The 21,299-nt window shown below is 42.0% G+C and overlaps 2 protein-coding genes across 2 annotated transcripts; both read left to right on the top strand.

Moving 5' to 3' along the window:
* Positions 1–2,188: 2,188 nt before the first annotated feature.
* On the top strand, positions 2,189–5,566 carry LOC143522528 (uncharacterized). The gene is made up of 3 exons (XM_077016236.1): positions 2,189–2,294; positions 3,665–3,727; positions 3,917–5,566. The coding sequence occupies exons 1-3, from the start codon at positions 2,261–2,263 to the stop codon at positions 5,314–5,316; spliced, it is 1,497 nt and encodes a 498-aa protein (XP_076872351.1). The 5' UTR covers positions 2,189–2,260; the 3' UTR covers positions 5,317–5,566.
* Positions 5,567–14,425: 8,859 nt separating this feature from the next.
* Positions 14,426–20,056, top strand: LOC143523326 (uncharacterized). Its single transcript, XM_077017708.1, has 9 exons — positions 14,426–14,848; positions 16,373–16,546; positions 16,705–16,863; positions 17,727–17,870; positions 18,277–18,393; positions 18,907–19,041; positions 19,192–19,335; positions 19,486–19,612; positions 19,875–20,056. Exons 1-9 carry the CDS (start codon positions 14,693–14,695, stop codon positions 20,054–20,056), a joined length of 1,338 nt encoding a protein of 445 aa, XP_076873823.1. The 5' UTR covers positions 14,426–14,692.
* The last annotated feature ends 1,243 nt before the right edge of the window (positions 20,057–21,299 follow it).

Here is a 21,299-nt window from a genome sequence, read left to right as displayed (position 1 = left end):
CCACAGTTTGCTGCATGAATTCCTGAACAGATGACGAACCACTTGCAGAAGGAAAACCACATTCCAAAACAAGGGACACCAGCCTTGAATTACTTCCTGCAGCACACCAATATTCCAGAGTTCAGAGCTATAATGAAGAAAAAAATATTTTCATAACAACCACATCCTAGGCCCCATACACTACCCAATTAAGCCAGCCTTAGATCAGCTGACTGATTCAACTTAAAACATAAATGTTTTTATATTCATAATTTGGAGAAGAGGTTGATAATGACAAGATCTCTGGGTATGTATGTCTTTGATCTGATGCAATCGTTTAGCCTACGTGTTCATATAACAAGAATAAAATGATTCTACACATTGTACATTCAGCAATTGCTACATTTTGTGATGTTTTGACAACATTGATCAGTAAGACTAACTGCTGAGGTCCCTCTCGAAGATAAAAATTTGTTGGTATATAGGCCCTCAACAGAGAGTCAACCTAAAGGTGATCATGGAAATGCTGTTAATTACATCTGTGATGTGATGTAAAATGTAGTTTTCCAATGTCTGTGAGCCTTGGGCATTAAAGGCAGAATGCAAAGACTCAAGAACACCTGAGGGTGTGAGAAGTCCTGAGAGGGATTGTGTTATTGTCATACTGTGATATGGACAAAAGCAAGCTGTATTGAGAGAAGAATCTCAGGGAGAAGTGCAATGTGTGGTGATGACTGTAAGATGTAAGATGACTGACTAGAGCCAGATTGTTTGTGGAGATTGAGGTTTCAGCACCATGGACAGCAGGGACATGTGGCGTGAAGTGCTGCCAGAATAAACGTAACTCCTAGTTACAGATGGAATGATGAAGTCACAACAGAAGTTAATGGTAGTCTCTCCAGTCTAATACACTAACACACTGAAACAAAGCATTGCAATTTCTGGTTGTAAGTCCTTGTCGAAAGCATAGTGAAACATGAAAATACAATTGAGGGGATATTTTTGTTAAACGGGGTGCTAAAAAAATTGTATTATGCTAAGCAATGTTTTAATATATTGTCTAAGAACAATTTACAAACATTTTTCAGTTTGAGCTGACAATGTTGGTAACTTTGAAATTATTTTTGCTAGTTAGCTAGCTATCAAAATATTGATGCTACAAGCTAACAGAAATGACACAGCCATGTCTACTAAAATCACCAGCTACATGGGCAAATATTAAACTATTTACAATTCACTCGTGCACTTACTCACTGTTCCTCTTATAGAATAATTTATTTAGTTTGTTTAATAGGGAATTGGCCAGTGAAACGCCCCCTCAGAATAAGGTTCCCAGAGTCAAGCACCACTGCCGTACCAGCAAAGAAGAGCGTCACACCGGTTGAGCACCAGAGTCTCTAAATCACGCGCAGTAGAAATGTTAATTGTTTACTCTTTAAATGTCGTGAGATGGAAACCATAACCAAACTACCCTAACTACTTCACAGAAGAACTATAAGAATTATTTACTGCACACACAAATCAACTTCATATCATTAAACATTGGAGCATTTTGTTATATTGTATTTTGTATTTTATAAAAAGAATAATCCACTCGAGGCCGTGCGCTATAGGGATTTTATACAAATTAGTTCCGACCTCACAATCTGATTGGTTTAGAAGTGTTCTAAGTGTTCTAGCGTTTGTGAGAACAACTGAACGCACTGGAACTGGCTCGAAATGAACAAAATAGAATTTGACAAAGTGGGCTACAAAGTGTTTCATGGACTGGCTCTTACAAAATGACTTTAAGGTCAATTTGGGAACATTTGAAAAGGCTGAGCTTAAACTTAATACTTAGGCAGTTATATGGCTCTATCTGCACTACAAAGGGTGAGCTTTACAGTATCAGCAGCTGTCTTGTAGTTAATCATTATTTTATTTTTTAGGTAGGCCAGGGAACTGTTCAGTTCACTTGTTGTGGAACTACTTTTTGGCGGAAGACACAGTCCGTATTAAAGCATATTCATTATGAATGTCTTGAATTTTCTTCATTTATTTTGTAACAAAAAATGATTTCGAACTAAATGTAGGCTTACTGTTGCCATGGTAATTAATCAATAGAACACTTGAGCACTGTTCTGTTGATAAATTACTATGACAACAGTAAGCCTACATTTAGTTCGAAATCAATTGTTGCGTCAAAAACGCGCCATATAAATGTTATTCACACGTGTATATCTACAAACAGAACTTTCTCACCTCAAAAGTTTGTACTTTTGATTAAGATTGTGTTTTCGATATGAGTTTTGATGACAACCACCTTTTGTACACAGGTATAGTGAGACTCCATTTCACGTATTCTTCTTTTGTAAAATGACAAATACAGGGTTGCCAACTTCTGAACTTCACTTGGAGTGAGATTTGAACTTGGAGGGGGGGTCGAGTGTAAATTATTGACGGGGTTGCGAACGTAAGTTGTTGACGGGTGGCGGGTTAAATTGTCACCGGGCGGGGTGTAAAACGGATACAAATTAAGTATTATATCGCGATCGATCGATCGCCAGTGGTTGGCGCCAGAGCGAACTAGTAACTCATTGAATCATATGGATCAGAGGTAGAGTCCTGCACCGGGTCGGGTAATATGCTGAAACGGGTGGGTTTTACACATACCGCAATTTTACGGGTGGGTATGCGGGCGGGTAAGTTAAATACGGGTGGGTAGCACATGAATATGTGGTCATTTTTAGTAGGCTTTTATTTGCTACGTAATGAACATAGTGTTACCTTTTGCCTGATTAGCGCCTCCCGATGGTGGTGGCGAAGCTCAGGGGAGCTTACTTATACCGTAGCTCCGTTGGCCAGAGCGGGCTGAACTTTACTCTTCACCCGTTCTGGGGTAATACCCAAACTTCGGTTCTTTTCCAGCGGAAACATGAGCAGAGGCTGGTTATAACGCAGTACCGGGCATTTATTGTAGCTTGCTTGGTGGTTTCAAAGCTAAATGGGTGGCCGTGCTAGAACAAAGAAAAATGAGGAGAGAGAACTTAGCGTGCTGCTCCCACCACAGCAGATAGGAAACTACTACCACTGTGAACCTATGCGATTTTATTTAGTTGTTATACTGGCATTTGTTCCCTCTCGTTTTGCATTGTGTTATGGCACCGGTTGGCTACATACATTTTCTTGCGTTTTACCAGTTGCTACTTTTAGATAGGAATAGCCTACTGTTCCTGCACCGCAACATTAGATTTTATTTTGTGTTGTACTGACGTTTTTTCAGAGGCGCATTGTAAAATAAAGTGCTCTATAGCAATACTTTCGATTTGTGTGATTTTTCACGGGTACGGGTGGGTAATGGGTAAAATATTAACGGGTCCGGGCGGGTACAGATTTAACTTTGAACCACGGGTTCGCGGGTGGGTGGGTGCTGTACTCTGCGGATATGGGTGGGTGCGGGTCTCAAAAAACGGATCCGTGCAGGACTGTTCAGAGGTAAATAAACTAGATTTTTTTTCAGCGTGAGAAATCGGATGTGTGGCGTGAGAGCGTGTGAAGACGGTTAAATGCGTGTGTCTCACGCTCAATGCGTGAGAGTTGGCAACCCTGCAAATAGTAATTCTTATCTATTAAAAAAAATAAGTGTCCTGAGAACTGTTGTAAGATGACTGGATATAATTTAAGAATCAATATAATTTGTGAACAGGAAATGGACTATTCATGGGTAACCCTGTCCAGAACATTCCAGTCCATCCTGTCAGAGCTGCTGGTAGGTTAACATTTCTTACGAAGCCTTAATAATAACATTACAAAGATCAAAACTGACTAAGAAACACATATCCTAAGATGCTAACTTTCAATGTAAATGTTTTAAAGTATATACGTTTGTATTCAACAATGCATCCACCTTAAATTTGTGAAAACACAATATTACAATGCCAGTATTTCTGTTGGATAGGACACATCCCAACATTTGGAGGTGTGGTTCCCCCACTGGTGTCTCCGTGGACGTATTATGGGAATTACCCACAACCAAACCTGATGGTTCTAGGAGGACTCCCCCACTCAGCCTTTGGCCAGAGTCAGCAGCTCCAGACCATGCCCAGCCCACAGAGCACTTTTGTCCCACTCAGGAAACAGGAGGAGAGCAGGACAGACCAGGCAAAGCGTAAAATAAGTTTTGATGTGTATGATCCTGGGAACTTTGAAGCCAGACTCAGAAAGATGATAGAGGAAGAAGGGTCCTGCAATTCACCTCAACATAAGAGATTAGGTCATAAAGACAATGACTGGACCACAGGAAAGGACGTCACAGAACTCGGAGTCCCTAAGACGTCAGTGATGGTGGGAGACCCTGAATCATCACATGCACACAGCAAGAGGAAGAGGAAGGCCAGCAGCCAAGAGAACAACAGAGAAGATTTGAGATGTGAGAGTAAGAGTCCAGTAGAACATGAGAGGAAAGATGCAGGGAAGAGGCAGATTAGTAAGAGAAAGAAAGAGAAAGGTGCCAATAATAAGAATGAGAGTAAAAAAAAGAGGGCAGATGCTGAACAGGCTGTTGCCAGGACCATCCAGGGAAAGGGAAAAAACAGGAAACAGGTCACCTCAGGAACATCCGCTGCCACAAACGCTGGGCCCACTGAGGTGAGCCAGACAAGTAGAAAGAAACTTGTTCAACAATTGGCGCAGTCCATCCAGGTTTTCCATGAGCTTGGACCCAAACCAAGTAAAGGTGACTCAGGTGACAAAAAAGGCAAGAACCTGCAGACACCAACATCATGGAGAACTTGTGCGGTAAAGGACTCACCTGGCCTGGGAGGCATGCATGAGGAGAGCACTCAAAAAAACACAGCACAGGAGAGAGCTACACCCTCTCCGGCAGGAGAGCTTCCAATATGCTCGAAGCAACTGCATCTCTCAAACCGAGCTGTTCGGGGTAGGCCAAATATTTCCAAGATCGTGGCCTTCACAAGAAAATTGAAGAACAGACTGAGAAAAAATCTCCAGAATCAGTTGGTCCGACGCATCAGGACGCGGCCCTTTCCAAAGTCACACAGCAAGACCACTTCAGCCACTGACTGCTCCATCATTGTTGTTCCCAATCAGGGAGAAGAGAAAGACACCACAAAGTCCACCACACTGCAGCAGAAGGTGGAGGAGAAAGAGACCACAATGTCCATCACACTGCAGCAGAAGGTGGAGGAGACAGAGACCACGAGGTTGACCACATTGCAGCAGAATGAAGCCAACGGGGTCCCCCTTAAGAGCCTGCAGCACAACACCTCCCCTACCAGAGATGACTGGTCTTTAATGGGCTTCATGAACCGCATGGGCCTAAAGACCAGGAATCAGTAACTCCAGGAGTGACTTCACCTTCTATACGCAAGAGTAAGTGGAAAAAAATGGGGGCAGACAGCTGCTTTGTTATGACCAATGTAGTTCTTACAACTAACATTTCTCTCATCCTACACATACTAAGACTTTCTCATACTTTGTATTAGCGGCATAATTCAAGGATGTCTTTTCAACACTGGAAGGTGCTATTTATATGGCTGTATTATTAGCAGCGTAACAGTCAAAGGCTGCTTATATAAAAACTCCCCCCTTCCAGTATCTTACTTTTTGATTCGTTGTCACCCTGTGACCACAGCAATGGCAGAGAGGGCAGTTACGCAGCTGACCTCGGAGGACAAGACCGAGCAGAAGATCCAGTTACGGCGACCCAAGATCGAGAGGCTGAAGCTTCGTGGCCAAGGCCTTTCTCCGCCCCTCCCGGCCCTGTCGCCTAGCACCAAACTGCCCGCCCTCAAACTGCCCGCTCTCAAGCCGTGAGCACCGTCCACATCAATTCCACAGCTTCAGATGTGGACGCCAGAATTGTCTTTTTATTATTGTTCTTTTTTTATTGTATAATAAAAACAGTGCTTGCAATGGTATGATTTTGGTACAGTTTATTTCTAGATTGCAGATTGCAAACTGGATTTCTAGACATTCTTATACTGAAATATGTAAATATACAGAATTTATAAATAAAGGCAAGTCTAATTTATATATAATATATAAAAATATAATATCTAATATATAAAAATGTATAATTAATATTAATTCTAACAATAAAGGAATGTTCTAAATAATAAAATAGTACGAATTTCAGTAAATAGTGCATATTTACTCTCGGAAACGAGAACCAGCAGGCTTGCCTGAAACGCTACTCCCACATGACGACAAGCTCAATTTAGGAAAAATTGAGGCCTGTGTAAGAGATATTAAAAGCTGGATGTCTCTAAACTTCCTCCAACTTAATGAGAACAAGACAGAAGTTCTCCTCCTGGGCCCTAAGGCCTCAAGACAGAAAATTCCAGATCTAGTGCTTAATCTCGCAGACTACCCCATAAGGTATGAACCATTTTAGGACAGTTCCTGAGAGTCCAACCCAGTTCTCAAGTCTATCTATGAGAATTTTGTGGTCAATGGTGTCAAAGGCAGCGCTGAGATCGAGCAGTAGTAGAACAGACATGTTTCCTGAGTCTGTATTTACCCGAATGTCATTGATAACCCTAATGAGTGCAGTCTCAGTACTATGATTAGGTCGGAAGCCAGACTGAAATTGGTCTAGACAGCTATTTGTGGACAGAAAGTGCATAATTACCTTGAAGGGTAGATTAAAAATTGGTCTATAATTATTCAACAAGTTTGCATCTAGAGTTTTCTTTTTCAAGATAGGCTTCACAACTGCAGTTTTTAATGCACTCGGAAATACACCTGACATGAGTGAAGAATTTACTATTGTCGTAGAAATTTTCTGGAAATGGATGAGGACTCAGACGTGGTTAAATGATTAATTTATTACAAAAATATAAATATATATAAATAGGACAAAGACAGACACAGACACGAGAGTCTCATTCAAGCATGACAACTCTGAAGGCAGGGGGGCAGTCCCCCTGCTTATATACAATCTTAAACACAATTCAGCAGTTCTAACAGCAGGTTATCTTTAGCACAGCATGTTCCAAAACATAAGCGTCCAGCAGGCTACTTTGTCTCACATGTGTGTATCTCCTAATATGGACTTCCCTAGAGTTAGCGGAAGCAACTGATGTATCAGTTGAACACAGAGAAAGCTAAATGACCCAAGACTAGTAGCCTAGTGACTACCAGTTAACAGAGTGCTCTTACGCTCAGCACTCTCCCTGACCTGGGTCACAGTATAGCACACATGCATAATATGAACTGAACATAAGTACATGATTACACTGAAACACACTACTTCATTATTGTAGTCCTTCTGCTTAGTCAGAATGGACATGTCCTAAATCATAAAGTTCATAATGATCTCTTATAATAACTAAACATGATCTAATCAATGATGATTAGTCAATAATCAATCATTTCTGTCACACTATTTGAAGAATGTTCATTGATATTGCGGAAAAGACATTCTTTAAAAACTTGGTTGGTCATTACCATTATCAAGGCTGCAAGTGGATGATTTGAGATGACTCACTGTATCAATTAAACCTTCTTCGTTAATAGTACTAAACTGGGACATGTTGAACATTTTGCGTGGTTTTGGACAGAGTTGTATAATCCAGGTTCAGAAAGTAAAAATCCTCACCAGGATTTTGCTCAAGCTTGATAGATTTTTTTAATTAGTGCAATCCATGTAAAATTAGTGGAATCAACACAATCCAGGAAGCCTGAGCAAAATCCTGGTGAGGACTTTTACTTTCTGAACCTGGATTATACAACTCCGGTTTTGGAGAGAAAATTGGCTCATTGGTGGATGTAGGCGTACAGATGGCTTGTCTGATATTATGGATTTTAGTATTAAAGAATTTTGCAAACTCATTACATCTCTCAATTGAAACTAGCTCAGGGGTCATATATGTAGGTGGGTTTGTTAGTCTGTCAACCATAGTGAAAAGCACTTTGCTATTGTTAATAATGCTAGAGAAGAAGGATTGTCGAGCTTTGCACATTATTTTATTGTAATCACGCAGCCTATCTTTGAAAATCTTTGTACGTGAAGGTTGGTTTTACGCCATCTGAGTTCAGCCTTTCTGCATTCTCTTTTTTGGTGCTGAACTGCAGGATCATTTCTCCATGGAGCTTTCTGCTTACATTGCATGGTTTTAACTCTAACTGGTGCAATCTGATCCAAAATACTGGCAGTTTTTGAGTTGAAACTATCCAGCAGAGTATCAACAGAGCCTGATAGTTGGCAAGGTGCAGAGCACACTTTGGTAACAAAAAGTGCAGCTGTCCTTTCATTTATCTGTCTTTTCTTTAACCTAACCTGCCTGGCATTGCTATGGATTGAAATCCACATTTCAAAAAATACACAGTAGTGATCAGACAATGCAACATCCTTAATACAGGCTGAAATGTTAAGACCCTTTGAGATAACCACATCCAAAGTGTGACCATGGCAGTGCGTGCTTCCAGACACATGCTGAGAAAGTTCAAAAGATTCAAGTACATCATAGAATTCTTTGGCATAACTATCAATGGTGATTATCAATATGAATGTTAAAATCACCAGCAATAACAAAATGATCAAATTCAGTAGAAATAAAAGATAACATATCTGTGAAATCATCAATAAAATTCGCATTGTACCCAGGAGGCCTGTAGACAGTTACTAGTAATATTCTTTGTACCCCTTTTAAAATTGCACTCAAATATTCAAAAGATGTGAAATCGCCAAGTGGTAACTGTTTGCATTGGAAAGTATCATTAAACAGCATTGCTACACCTCCCCCTTTCTTGCCATTGTGAGAAACATTTAAAAAGTTAAAGTTTGGTGGAGCCGACTCAGTTAGCACAATATCAGCACTATATGAATTTAACCATGTCTCTGTTAAAAGCATGAAATCAAGCCCATAAGATGTAGTTAAATCATTAATTAGATAAGACTTGTTTGTAATAGATCTGACATTTAGTAGAGCTAACTTAATAACCTGTACATTTTGTTTCAGAGACTGAGATACTTCCAACATACTGTAGGTTGGATGTATTCACAGTATCTGACCTAAACTCCTTGTTCTTTCTGCTTCTGATCAGAACTGGAATGGGAGAGATAATTGGGACACAGGGTCCATGCTTGTTTTGAAAATATGTACCGCTGATATCAACACTGTAGCAGCACGGACCCAAAAGATGTAAATTTTCCTTTACGGTGGTGGAGGGTGGGTGGAGCTCCTGCTGGTGATGAGCTCGCGAGCGGAGCTGTCTATTTGGTGGATTATGAGCTTGTTTTTTACTTTGAGGTTGTGGGGGAGATTTGTTTATTAAGGACTGTGGGGGAGAAGTTGAAGTGATTTGCCGCTGTACCTGAGGACTCGCTGACAGTGAAAGTGTCAGTCTTGTCCCTACAGATACAAGCTTCTCCATGGTTTCTGGGAAGTTCAGGTGAGGTGATGATGAGATGGAGGATGGTGTGGATTGTCTATTCGGTTGTGGTGTTTCTGGCAGCTGATACAGCACATGGCTCCCATCTAATTACTCCGCATCCTCTGTGGGGGGAGGATGTTGTGTCTCTGTAGTGGCGACGGTGTCCTTGGGTGTTAACGCTGACATTTCTTCACCAGTTGAAACAGAGAAGTTACACAGAGAGAAAATAAAGTTTTCTGACAGGAGATTGACACCCCTCTTGTTAGTTTGCAGTCCATCTCGATTGAAGAATTCTCTCTTCCCAAAAAACAGATTGAAGTTGTCAATGAAGTTCAGTTCATTTGACCTGCAGGTTTTCTGCAGCCAAACATTTAATGCCAGTAGCCTTGAGAACATATTGCAGCCCCCTGCAGGCACAGGGCCACTGATGAATACCTGACTTAATGCCGGAGTTGCTGCCACACTCCAGAAATGTTTATAATCTAATCTGTCCTGTGTATGTCCTTATACAGAGCTAATTTTCCCTGTTTTATTTTCTCGAGGAACACAGATGAGGAGAGACAAGCCTTTTCCAGAGATCCATCCTGGGCCAGCCACCTCCTGCCTAACCAGATATGCCTACACCAAAATGGACATTATCCCTTACAGGTCTAAATTGTTCTTCTGTGTAAATTGTTGTCATTGGCATGGTGACTGGCGTCGGCCCAAAAGAGTATTTTCAAGTGTCCAATACTCATCTCTGTCACACACACATCACCAATAAATGTAACAATTCAGCATAAAAGAAAAAAACAGGAAATACTAAGGCCAGCAAAATGGTGGTGGATCCTCCGTGGTGGTGGTGCCATCACCGTTTCCTAGCAACAGACGTCACGCCACACACCCGTCCCACAAAAAAATGTCTTCTGCTACACACTCCACCATGTCCCCAGAAACGAAAGCTTATGTAGAGATGCAAATGTGAGTGGGAAGAGGCACATTGATGACTGTATAGCATCATTTAAGGCAAATTAAGATGAATTTAAGGCAAATTGAAAGGTTTGTAAAATATTGACACTGATATGGTACAGATCATTGTTATTACTGATTCAGTTTCCTATTGAAACTACTATTGAAAGAACAAATCATGTCAATAGATTAAATCTAAACCTCTGTTTAACTGTTTGAATGATCTGATTCAATTTAATTAAGAATTTGTCATCTCACTCATTCTCTCCAGGTTACCGCAGCACCACACAGTCACAACCTCAGTTACAACAGTGCTGACTGTGCACATAAACTACATCAAAATATTCTTTCAAAATATTCTTTCAGATTCAAAATTTAGGGAGAACAAAGGCAGAGGCAGTGGTTAAAGATGTCCTTGCTCCAAAGGCAGTGAGTGACGTTGTGAAGGCCCTAACATCAGATAAATCCTGACCATTCTCATTACACACAGATGCATCAAATAAAAGCAACAGGAAGATGTTTCCCCTCGCTGTTCAATATTTCAGTCCAGAATGTGGGATCACCATCAAAATGTTTGATTTCATGGAGAATCCAGATGAGTCTGCTGCCGGGATTGTAGCTCTGATAGACTGTGCATCAGACTCTGGAACAGCTGAGCTGATTTCTACCTCACAAACTATCTCTGGACTCGTTCTCGCCCCCTACTGTGCAATTTTCCTTTGCACATTTATTTGAGACACCTACAGCTATATACATATTTACAACCTGCGTTCATGGAAAGAAATAAAACAGTATTAAATTGAGTCCTCTTAATCAGAGTTTAAAGATCGGTGACTGCAAAGTCACATAGATCCCGTCATCACATACATTACGAGCCTGCTCTCCCAGGCTCGTCCCCCCTCTGCCTAGTTACACCCCATTATATTCTATAAGCCCCTCCCCAAGAACATTCCATTCATGATACATTATTTGAAAAAATAACTGTTTTGCACAATTTCTTGCATGTGCTGGCACTCTGTATCTCCAGGGTAGTTAATTTTGCGATGTGGTGCAGCCTTAAATTGTGAAATACAGAGACAACAAATGACAGGAGCATGAAATTATGGTTCTCGATTTCGAATTGGGTTTCGGCAATGTGCTCCCCGAGTAAAAACACATCTTCAGAACCAATCTCAGCCCGAACGAACTGGTTGACAAAGGACACACTGACACCTGTTGATTTTTGGCGTATCACACGCTCTGCTGCTCTGACCACCTTCACTGTTCCATCTGAGGGGATCATCAGACCACCATTGTTTTTAAGTTGAGGCAGGTGGTAGCTCTGGTCAAAGGATGAGGGTACAGCAGCTTTGACAAGGCTTGCACGGCACACCTCACAGGACAGTTTTTTCAGAATTTTTCAGACAACAAACCCTGAAATGTAGACCAGGGCATTGTCCACAAGACCACCAAAGCAGGTGGGCAGGTAACTGTGGTCACATATGACTGCAGAAATGTTTGCAGATGGGGACGGGAGCTCTTCTTCTACCATTAAAGCAGAGTGCATGTCTGCAGCCGATAGTGATACAGTCTCACTTTGGAAGAGGTAGGAAAGCAAGTTTCCCACCCCTACGTCTGCATTCCTCAGACAGAAAGAACGCAACCAACACTATACTGCTTTGTACAGGAGGCTACGGAGGCAGCAGAAGCTATGGAGGTGATGGCTACAATGGGTTTGGAGGAGATGGTAAGGGCATTTATTTTCACAAGGGAGTACTGGGGTCATGTTGATGTGTCCATCTTTATTGAGAAAAGTGGACTGATTTAAGCCTTTCATGTCCAAGTCTCGGAAACTGGGCAATTAAGTTTAAAACCGACACATTCCTTTGTATGTCCTCAGGTGGGAACTATGGTGGTGGACCAGGTTATGGTGGTGGACGTGGAGGATTTGGTGGAGGTTCTGGTTATGGCCACCAGGGTGGGGGCGGCGGCTTTGGAGGATATGACAACTACAGCGATGGACGCAGTTTTGGTGGTAAGTATGGCTGATGGGGCCAAGCAGGTGTTATCACTGAAGACATTTGCACAAGCTAGTTGAAATATTTTGTACAGATCAGATGAGGATGTTTTATGATTTGGAGTCTCAGGCTAGTTAACAATTTGTTAAAGAGCAGTTACATGTATACAGCCTTCAGAGGCTGACCCCACTGCCAGGATTCGATGTACGCAGGAGGAGGGTGTCACTCCCTCCATATCCGTACTGCCCCCTCGCGGAGCATCTCCGCCATTTCGGGGTCGGGGATCGTCCTGGCCAATGTATTTAAGGCTCTGACAAAAAAAAAAAACACTAATCAAACCATCGTTCATGAGAGGCCAGTATCTATTTTCATAATAATAAGATACAAAAATTAATTATTTACACAACCTTTTCTGCTTTTCTGATGAATGCTGGGTATGGTTTGCCACGGTTGCTAGGTTGTAACCAGGGACTCTAAAGCGCGAACACGAAGAAACCAGAATGGTGGCAGCCGAAGAGATAATGGCAGAAGCCAAAAAAGCTAAAAATTATCACTTTCATCCCGAGTGGGAAAATTACTACTTTTTTACTTATTCAAAGTCGGTATGTCTGATCTGTAATGCTACTGTGGCCATACCGAAGAAAGGGAATTTGGAACAACATTTTCTCACAGTTCACAAGAGGTATACTAACGATTTCCCGGTGAAATCAGCTGTACGAACTGAGAAGGTAAATGGAGTGAGGAGACAGCTGGCAGCAAAGCAGGCAGTGTTCACGACACCTGGTCATAGGAGTAAAACTGCCACGGTAGAGTCTTACCGTGTGAGCCGAGTTCTGGCAAAGCGAAAGAAATGTTTTAAAGAGTTTTCAAAGAAGCATTTGTGGAGGCCAATAAATATTGGACTTATCTTCTCCTCCTTCCTGCTTTGAAGTTATATTTTCTAGAGTTATTGTGTGTATGTGTGTGTAGGGTTGCCAACTCTCACGCATTGAGCGTGAGACACACGCATTTGACACACATCCGATTTCTCACGCTGAAAAAAATCTAGTTTATTTACCTCTGATCCATATCTATGATACAATGAGTTACTAGTTCGCCAACCACTGGCGAACTATCGATCGCGATATAATACTTAATTTGTGTCTCCATTTTACCCACCCACCCAAAAGATCAAATCTCACTCCAAGTGATCTTAAAAGGTTGGCAACCCTGGTGTGTGTGTGTGTGTGTGTGTGTGTGTGTGTGTGTGTGTGTGTGTGTGTGTGTGTGTGTGTGTGTGTGTGTGTGTGTGTGTTAATCTTGGAATTACTTGTTTTTTATTTAGATTTGGGTTTTTTGACTGACCAGCCTTTTATGGAGTTTTTGACTGCTATTTTCTGTAGTTTTGGCGTGTATGTGGCTAAGATAAAGATGGTGTGAAGTTCTTGTGAGATTCTTGTTCTGTTTTCACAACCTATTTTTGATGCATTGATCATTTCCTCATTTGTTGGATTTACTGCTTATTCTCCACCTGTGCAAATAAAAAAACAACTACATTTGAACTGTGATTGGGGTTCCTTGTTTAATTGCCCGGCCCTTGTGTTTGACTTGGTAGATCTCGGCATGCCATCAACTTCAAAAGTAGATCTTGGTTAACAAAAGCTTGGGCACCTCTGCTCTAACTAATCTCTGCTATTCTGAGTGAAGAAGGCTTGTTTAATGTGATTTGCACCCTCCGAACAAACGGTCGTAGTTCGGGACATATTTAACTTATCGCTTAACCGAAGAGATTGTATGAGAGAGGTCCGCTTGCTGATGATTTTCATGTAATTGTGTGTGGTTTGACCCAAAAATGACTGATTTATGACGAGTTAAACACAGAGGTAAATTGTGAAAAAGGCAATTCGGATTTTGATAAATTAACATGGGAGCTAATGGGGCAGTTTTCTGTGCCTAGTGCCAAACAAATGCTCATAACTCTAAAACGAATTGATCAAATGATTAGATATCCCGGCGTGCCAGAAAGGACAAGATTCTCTCCCATTAAAAATTTAAATGGAGCTTCTACATGAAGGCCTAAGGATTTTACAGCAGTTTATCCAGGAGAGTTTTGATCATTTTTCATGCCTGCACACACTCTAACTCACACTCTAACTAGCAGTTGTAATTGGAACGTCTCTCACGTGATAAACGAGGGATTACGTAGAGATTCCACGCGAGTATTTGTGAGGTCGTTGTTAGGGTAACTATCGCCTTGGTAACTGTAAACTGATTAACCTATATAAGTTCGCTAGCTAGTCAGATGACTCATATACGCGCCATAACGTGTGTAAGAACATCGATCATTGATATTGTTCATTGATATTGTTCATTGATATTGTTCATTCAGAACAAACAACCTTAAGTTGATTATGGACTACAAGACAATGTTCCGGGATGTGCTGGTGAGGTCTCAGACCTACGAGAAGGAGCTGCAGCAGCTGGAGGCCAGCAAGCACCGAGCCCTGGAGGAGATGCAGCAGATGTTCGAGGCCGAGCTGGAGGAGACGACGCACGAGTTGGACCAGGTGAGGGCGCTGTGGTGCCGACGGCTCGGCCGCACGGCCACGTCCGTCTCCCGTCTCTATAGTTGCCAGGTTCGCGGTTTTCACGCCAAAAATTCTGGGGTCGCGGGATGCGGTTTTTTGGGGTACTTTTGAGTTGGGCCACCGCGGGAGTTACAAGTCAACACAAAGAATCGATCGCGATATAATACTTAATTTGTCTCCATTTTAAACACTCGCCACCCAGCCGTCAACAACTTTTGGCTTTGGGCTAGTTTAGGCTGCTGGAGGGCGGGATATTTTTGTAGGACCTGGCAACCCTGCCCGTCTCACGTTTTCTTGAACCGTCCACCTAGTTGCGAAAACGTTCAGACTCCGTGTTTGGCTTGCAGCTCTGCTGGGTGCGTTATTGTAATCGGATATGTGACATCTGTAATGTAATAATGTATCACATGAAGTAGTTACTTGGATTTCCCCGCATGATGATGATTGAGCCGCGGCCATTTTCCTCCGCTCGCTGTCTAAGCGGTCGGTGATCAAGCGCGCTGTAATAAATCGCTGTTTTCATCGGTTTGTAGGAGCTTCTTCCCACAGTTTTGGTAATACAGTATGGCAATTGAATGAGCGCTTTCTCTCATCCCGTTTACTTCGCGTTTGGACCGTTCAAAAACATCGCTGGGCTGTTCAAAAGATATTAATAGATACGTGGACGGTTACATTATATTCTTGTTTATTGTTTCCTGAAGTTTAATCCCAGTCTGTACAGTTTAAGGTAGTTTTTTAAGGGTCCCAAGACAACGTGTTGGTCCGATGAACCATGATCACGGAAAAGAAATACTAGCTACGTGCTGAAACTAGAGCACATTTCTTGATCACAAGATTTCCTTTTGTTTTAGGTTAATTGCATTTAAAAAATTTAAATGTGAATATATTTGGACTGGCTTGATCAAATTTGACAATTAAGGCATCTTTTTTTGTTATATTGTGCTGCATCTAATAAAACTATTTTAAATGTGATTAAGTAATGTTGAAAAAAATGTCCAAGTCACTACATGAAGGTGATGCTACGCTGTAATATTCGTTTTGGAGATGTGTGCCACATTGTGTCAGTGTTGAAAATAAACATCTGTTAGTCTAAGTGGTTTTAGTTGAATAGAGAGCTCTGGGTAATGTATTGTACTGTGCAGGAGTGCTTTCAAGTCTGTGTTGGTAATGAGTGAGTGTTTCCGCTTTGCCCCAAGTGTTCTGCTGAGTGGTCCGTAGAGCAATTAGCAGCAGAGACAATATACACTTTGGTTGTGTTTGCTTTGGTATATAGAGCCCTCATTGGGCTACAAATCCAACTATCGTATACACTGAGGGTCCCGAAAGGTTCGTCCAGCATGTATGTTTACTTCGGAGTTTAGTACTGTCATGTGATCATTCAAGATCAAGGTCTCCAAGAAGAACAGACCCTTAGGAAAATGTGTAACACTTGGAGGGTCCCTTGACTGCCGACTGCTTAGTTTGTGCCATGGTACCAGCAGGGTGTTTCTCTCTTCTCCCCAGTGCCGTGACAAGTTGCAGCAGCAGGAGCGCGAGTTTGAGGAGACTAAAAATCAAATGGAGGCGGAAAGCAACTTTGAGCTGGAGGAAATGCGCGCCCAGTACGAGTGCAGGCTGCGCGAGGAGGAAGAGAAGCACTACTATCTCGTGGACACGGCGGCATACAGAAAGGTCAAGGTTGGTGGCGTCTTTCACAACCCTGCGCTCGTATATTGTTTCCATCACGCATCCCCACTCGTTTTTGTTTTAAAGGCCGGGGGGAATTTCTGGCCTTTCTTTGCGTGAGCCACGGCTTGACGTGCCTCTGTGTCTCTCTGTTGATGTGAATGGTGCAGATTATTGACCTGGAGAACAAAATCAAGAACAAGAACCTGGAGATCAGTCAACTAATGGAGTATAAGCAGAAGCTGCAGGAGGATGTCCAGTCACGGGACAAGGACATCGTGGCCCTGAAGTCGGAGATCCAGGAGAAGGACATGATCATCCAGGACAAGGTGGGGGGTCGTGCAGGCACCACAAGGCCAGCAAAGCTACTGACATTTTAGTGTGCACCACAACTGTTTGCCATTATTTGTTGAGGACCTGGCTGTTACTAGAGGGCTTGAAAAGCAATTAATACAGCCGGAAGCGCTTAACGAACAGACCTCCAAAGGTCTTGGCTCCGAGACCTGTGCTGTGATTTTTATAGTCAATTGGCTTTGTAACTTTCTCAAAATCAGAATTGGGTTTTTCACAATTTGCCTCTGTGCTCGTTCAGGCACCACACACACGCATACACACACACACACACACACACACACACACACACACACACACACATCTCTCTCATACCCACTCCACACATACATACATACATCTCTCACAGACACACACACACACACACCTCTCATACAAACTCCACATACACACAGACACACACATACATACACCGCACTTAGACTTAGACAATCTTTATTGTCATTCATTGTACACAGGTGTACACAGAATGAAATTTCGTTGCATTTAAGCTCGCACGGAGTATACAGAGGAAAGTTATTGATAGTATCACAGAATTTAGATATAAAATATATCAATAGATTTTTTAGTAACCCAGGTTTAAGATTTAAGATTTCAAGAATGTGACCGTTGGCATCATCTTTCAAACCCTCTAGCATTTCCTTCAGGAAATGCAAATCTAGTTTTATTGATGTAAATCAGTGGCATATTTATTTTGAGGATAAAAAGCACATATTGTACATGCATTACAAAAATGTGGTTTACTAATGTGGTGTCTTTTATTAAGCTAACCACAAGATATTCAGAAGTGAGCTGTGTACTGTATTGGGCAGTAGATGAGAGGGGGTTCTGTTCCCTGCAGGAAACACACATTCAGGACTTGGAATGGAAGTACCAGGACCTGGAGAAGACTAAGATTGAACTGGATGAAAACCTTAAACATCTGAAGACCCAAATCGAGCCGAGAGAGATTTACCTCAAAGAGACGGAGAAAAAGATCCGGGAGGTAGGAACTGTGTTTCATTATACACAAACTGAATGGATCTTGTCCAGGTCTCTGTGAGAGTCACGGCATTTAATTAACGTCATTTAATTAAAGTAATTCTCTTTTTGGGAGAATCTTCAAGCACCCTTACTTCAGACACCTTATTGGAAACCATTACAGTATATGACTTCCACAGAACCAGAAAATAATTAACATGCATTTATGCAAAAATTTACACATAGTATTTGAATATAGCAGACGTGGTGTATTAATGAGTAGTAAGTGTTAATGAGGGACGTGGTGTATTAATGAGTAGTAAGTGTTAATGAGGGACGTGGTGTATTAATGAGTAGTAAGTGTTAATGAGGGACGTGGTGTGTTAATGAGTAGTAAGTGTTAATGAGGCTGTTTTTGGTGTTTTTGTTAGATGACGGCTGCGTTGAAGCAGTACAAGTTGCAGAACATCCAGCTACATGTGAGCAATGATGAACTCAAGCGGATACTGAAAGCCAAAGAAAAGGAATTGAACACAGAGAGGCAGAAGGTGAGTGTAGCCAGGCCTCCCAGGGGGAGTGTAGCCACGCCTCCCAGGGGGAGTGCTGCCACGCCTCCCAGGATGTCACACCGCAGTTAAACCCAGGTGTCCGGTGCCACACACCTGCATTCATCTTGCTTGGGACTCTTGCATGCTGTAAAAATGTTTTGCAGGCTTAATTTGGACCATACTGGATGTGTGTGTGTGTGTGCTTGTGTTTGTGTGTGTGTGTGTGTGTGTGTGTGTGTGTGTATGTGTGTGTGTGTGTGTGTGTGTGGGTAACCTAGGGCAATAAGTTAGAGTGGTGCTTCTGTTTCTGTGTTTGGCCTTGTTTCCATGTTAATTTCCTAATTCAGACTTAGAGATTTGCCTTTGTTATTTTTATTGATGTAATACGTTATATATGCAAGAAAGTACTTCACAATTCCCCCCACCACACACACACACACACACACACACATACACACACATACACACACACATGCAGACCAAACCCTGCCTATAATAGCTTTGATTTTCCAGGTCAAGAACGGCGAGACCCTGGTCTGCAGGATAAAGTCAGACATCATTAACTGCATTAGGGTATTACAAGAACCAAAGAAGTTAAAGGAAACTGTCCGCAAGCTGTATGAACATCATGTTCAAGGATCTGATGTGGTGAGATGAACACACAACACACAACACACAACACACAACACACAACACACAACACACACACACACACACACACACACACACACACACACACACACACACACACACACACACACACAGCTCAGACCATTCATGTCTGGTTTTTGTTTACAGTGCCAGGAGGAGAAAGTCAGTGCAGACGTCCAGTCTGAGTTCCGCAGGCAGAGGGATTATCTCGAGAAGAAGGTGGCATCCCTGACCAGGAAGCTGGCTGAAAATGAACAAAAGCACAAATCACGCTATGACAAGCTCGCGGAGGTAGCGCCGACTTCTCCTTTAGTGTTGGCTTCCCAGTCCTGTTTCTTAAATGGGATGATCTCCAACGACTTTCTAAGACGTATTTTAGTTACTGCACGTGGTAGTCTGTGTCTGAGTAGGAGTGACCGTCTGCTTTTGCTCGCCACGCAGGAGAACTTCTTGCTGATCAGGGAGATCAATGAGCAGCGGTTGGCCCAGGATCACGTCAAGAAGCAAACGCGTGCCGTCCAGACTCAAGCCAGAGGGACCTTGTCCAAGAGCTCCACCCACCACAAGAGTAAGTGGAAAAAAATGGGGGCAGACAGCTGTTTTGTTATGACCAATGTAGTTCTTACAACTAACATTTCTCTCATCCTACACATACTAAGACTTTCTCATACTTTGTATTAGCGGCATAATTCAAGGATGTCTTTTCAACACTGGAAGGTGCTATTTATATGGCTGTATTATTAGCAGCGTAACAGTCAAAGGCTGCTTATATAAAAACTCCCCCCTTCCAGTATCTTACTTTTTGATTCGTTGTCACCCTGTGACCACAGCAATGGCAGAGAGGGCAGTTACGCAGCTGACCTCGGAGGACAAGACCGAGCAGAAGATCCAGTTACGGCGACCCAAGATCGAGAGGCTGAAGCTTCGTGGCCAAGGCCTTTCTCCGCCCCTCCCGGCCCTGTCGCCTAGCACCAAACTGCCCGCCCTCAAACTGCCCGCCCTCAAGCCGTGAGCACCGTCCACATCAATTCCACAGCTTCAGATGTGGATGCCAGAATTGTCATTTTATTATTGTTCTTTTTTTATTGTATAATAAAAACAGTGCTTGCAATGGTATGATTTTGGTACAGTTTATTTCTAGATTGCAGATTGCAAACTGGATTTCTAGACATTCTTATACTGAAATATGTAAATATACAGAATTTTTAAATAAAGGCAAGTCTAATATATATATAATATATAAAATATAATATCTAATATATAAAAATGTATAACTAATATTAATTCTAACAATAGAGGAATGTTCTGAATAATAAAATTTCAGTAAATAGTGCATATTTACTCTCGGAAACGAGAACCGGCAGGCTTGCCTGAAACGCTACTCCCACATGATGACAAGCTCAGTTTAGGAAAAATTGAGGCCTCTAAACTTCCTCCAACTTAATGAGGACAAAACAGAAGTTCTCCTCCTAATCTAATGCTTAATCTCGCAGACTATCCCATTACACCTGGCTCAGTAGCCAAAAACCTAGGCGTCATACAACCATCCAAAATGCGTCCGGGACTCTGACACAGTCACAATCTTTAAGTCTAGGTTGAAAACCCACTTATTTAGTTTAGCGTTTGATAATTAATATCCCCCCTTAGATAAAGGTGTAGATCCAGGGGTTCTTAGACGAAGGGTTTTATGGTAGACTGGGGCGCTGGTGCTGTTATCCTGTCATTGCTCGTGGTCACTCAAGTTTGTTGACAGTCCAGTGGATGGATGCCAATGTCTCAGAATGCTCCCAACTCTATGTTACCTTCTGGTTCTGCCTTTTTATCTAGGCTGTAATAATTTAACTTAGGCAGAGCAAGGCAAGGCAAGTTTATTTATATAGCACCTTTCATACACAACAGTCATTCAAAGTGCTTTACAAATGAAAAGAATACACAGAAAAATGTAAAAACAATAGATTTAAAAGAAATTAATCACATTAAAAAATAGAATAAAATAACATAAAATGTAAAAAAGTAAAGTAAATAAGATAATAAAAAAGTAAATAAGATCCACGCTCTCTCATACAACAAACACTGACACAGAGTGCGACCTTCACTCTCACTGGTTGTCTGCGAACTGTGTGCTCGTCGGCCCACAGTTATGCGCGGCCACCTGGTGCTCGACTCCCAGCCGAGGGTGCAACTCCCAATCACTCAGTTACCCTGCCTGGTAACCACCAATGGTGCCACCTGTTGTGACAGAAATGATTGATTAT

This window comes from Brachyhypopomus gauderio, chromosome 9 (assembly GCF_052324685.1).
Source record: "Brachyhypopomus gauderio isolate BG-103 chromosome 9, BGAUD_0.2, whole genome shotgun sequence".
Taxonomy (NCBI): Eukaryota; Metazoa; Chordata; class Actinopteri; order Gymnotiformes; family Hypopomidae; genus Brachyhypopomus; species Brachyhypopomus gauderio.
The sequence above is the reverse complement of the archived record's forward strand: the minus strand, read 5'-3'. Positions and strand labels throughout refer to the sequence as shown.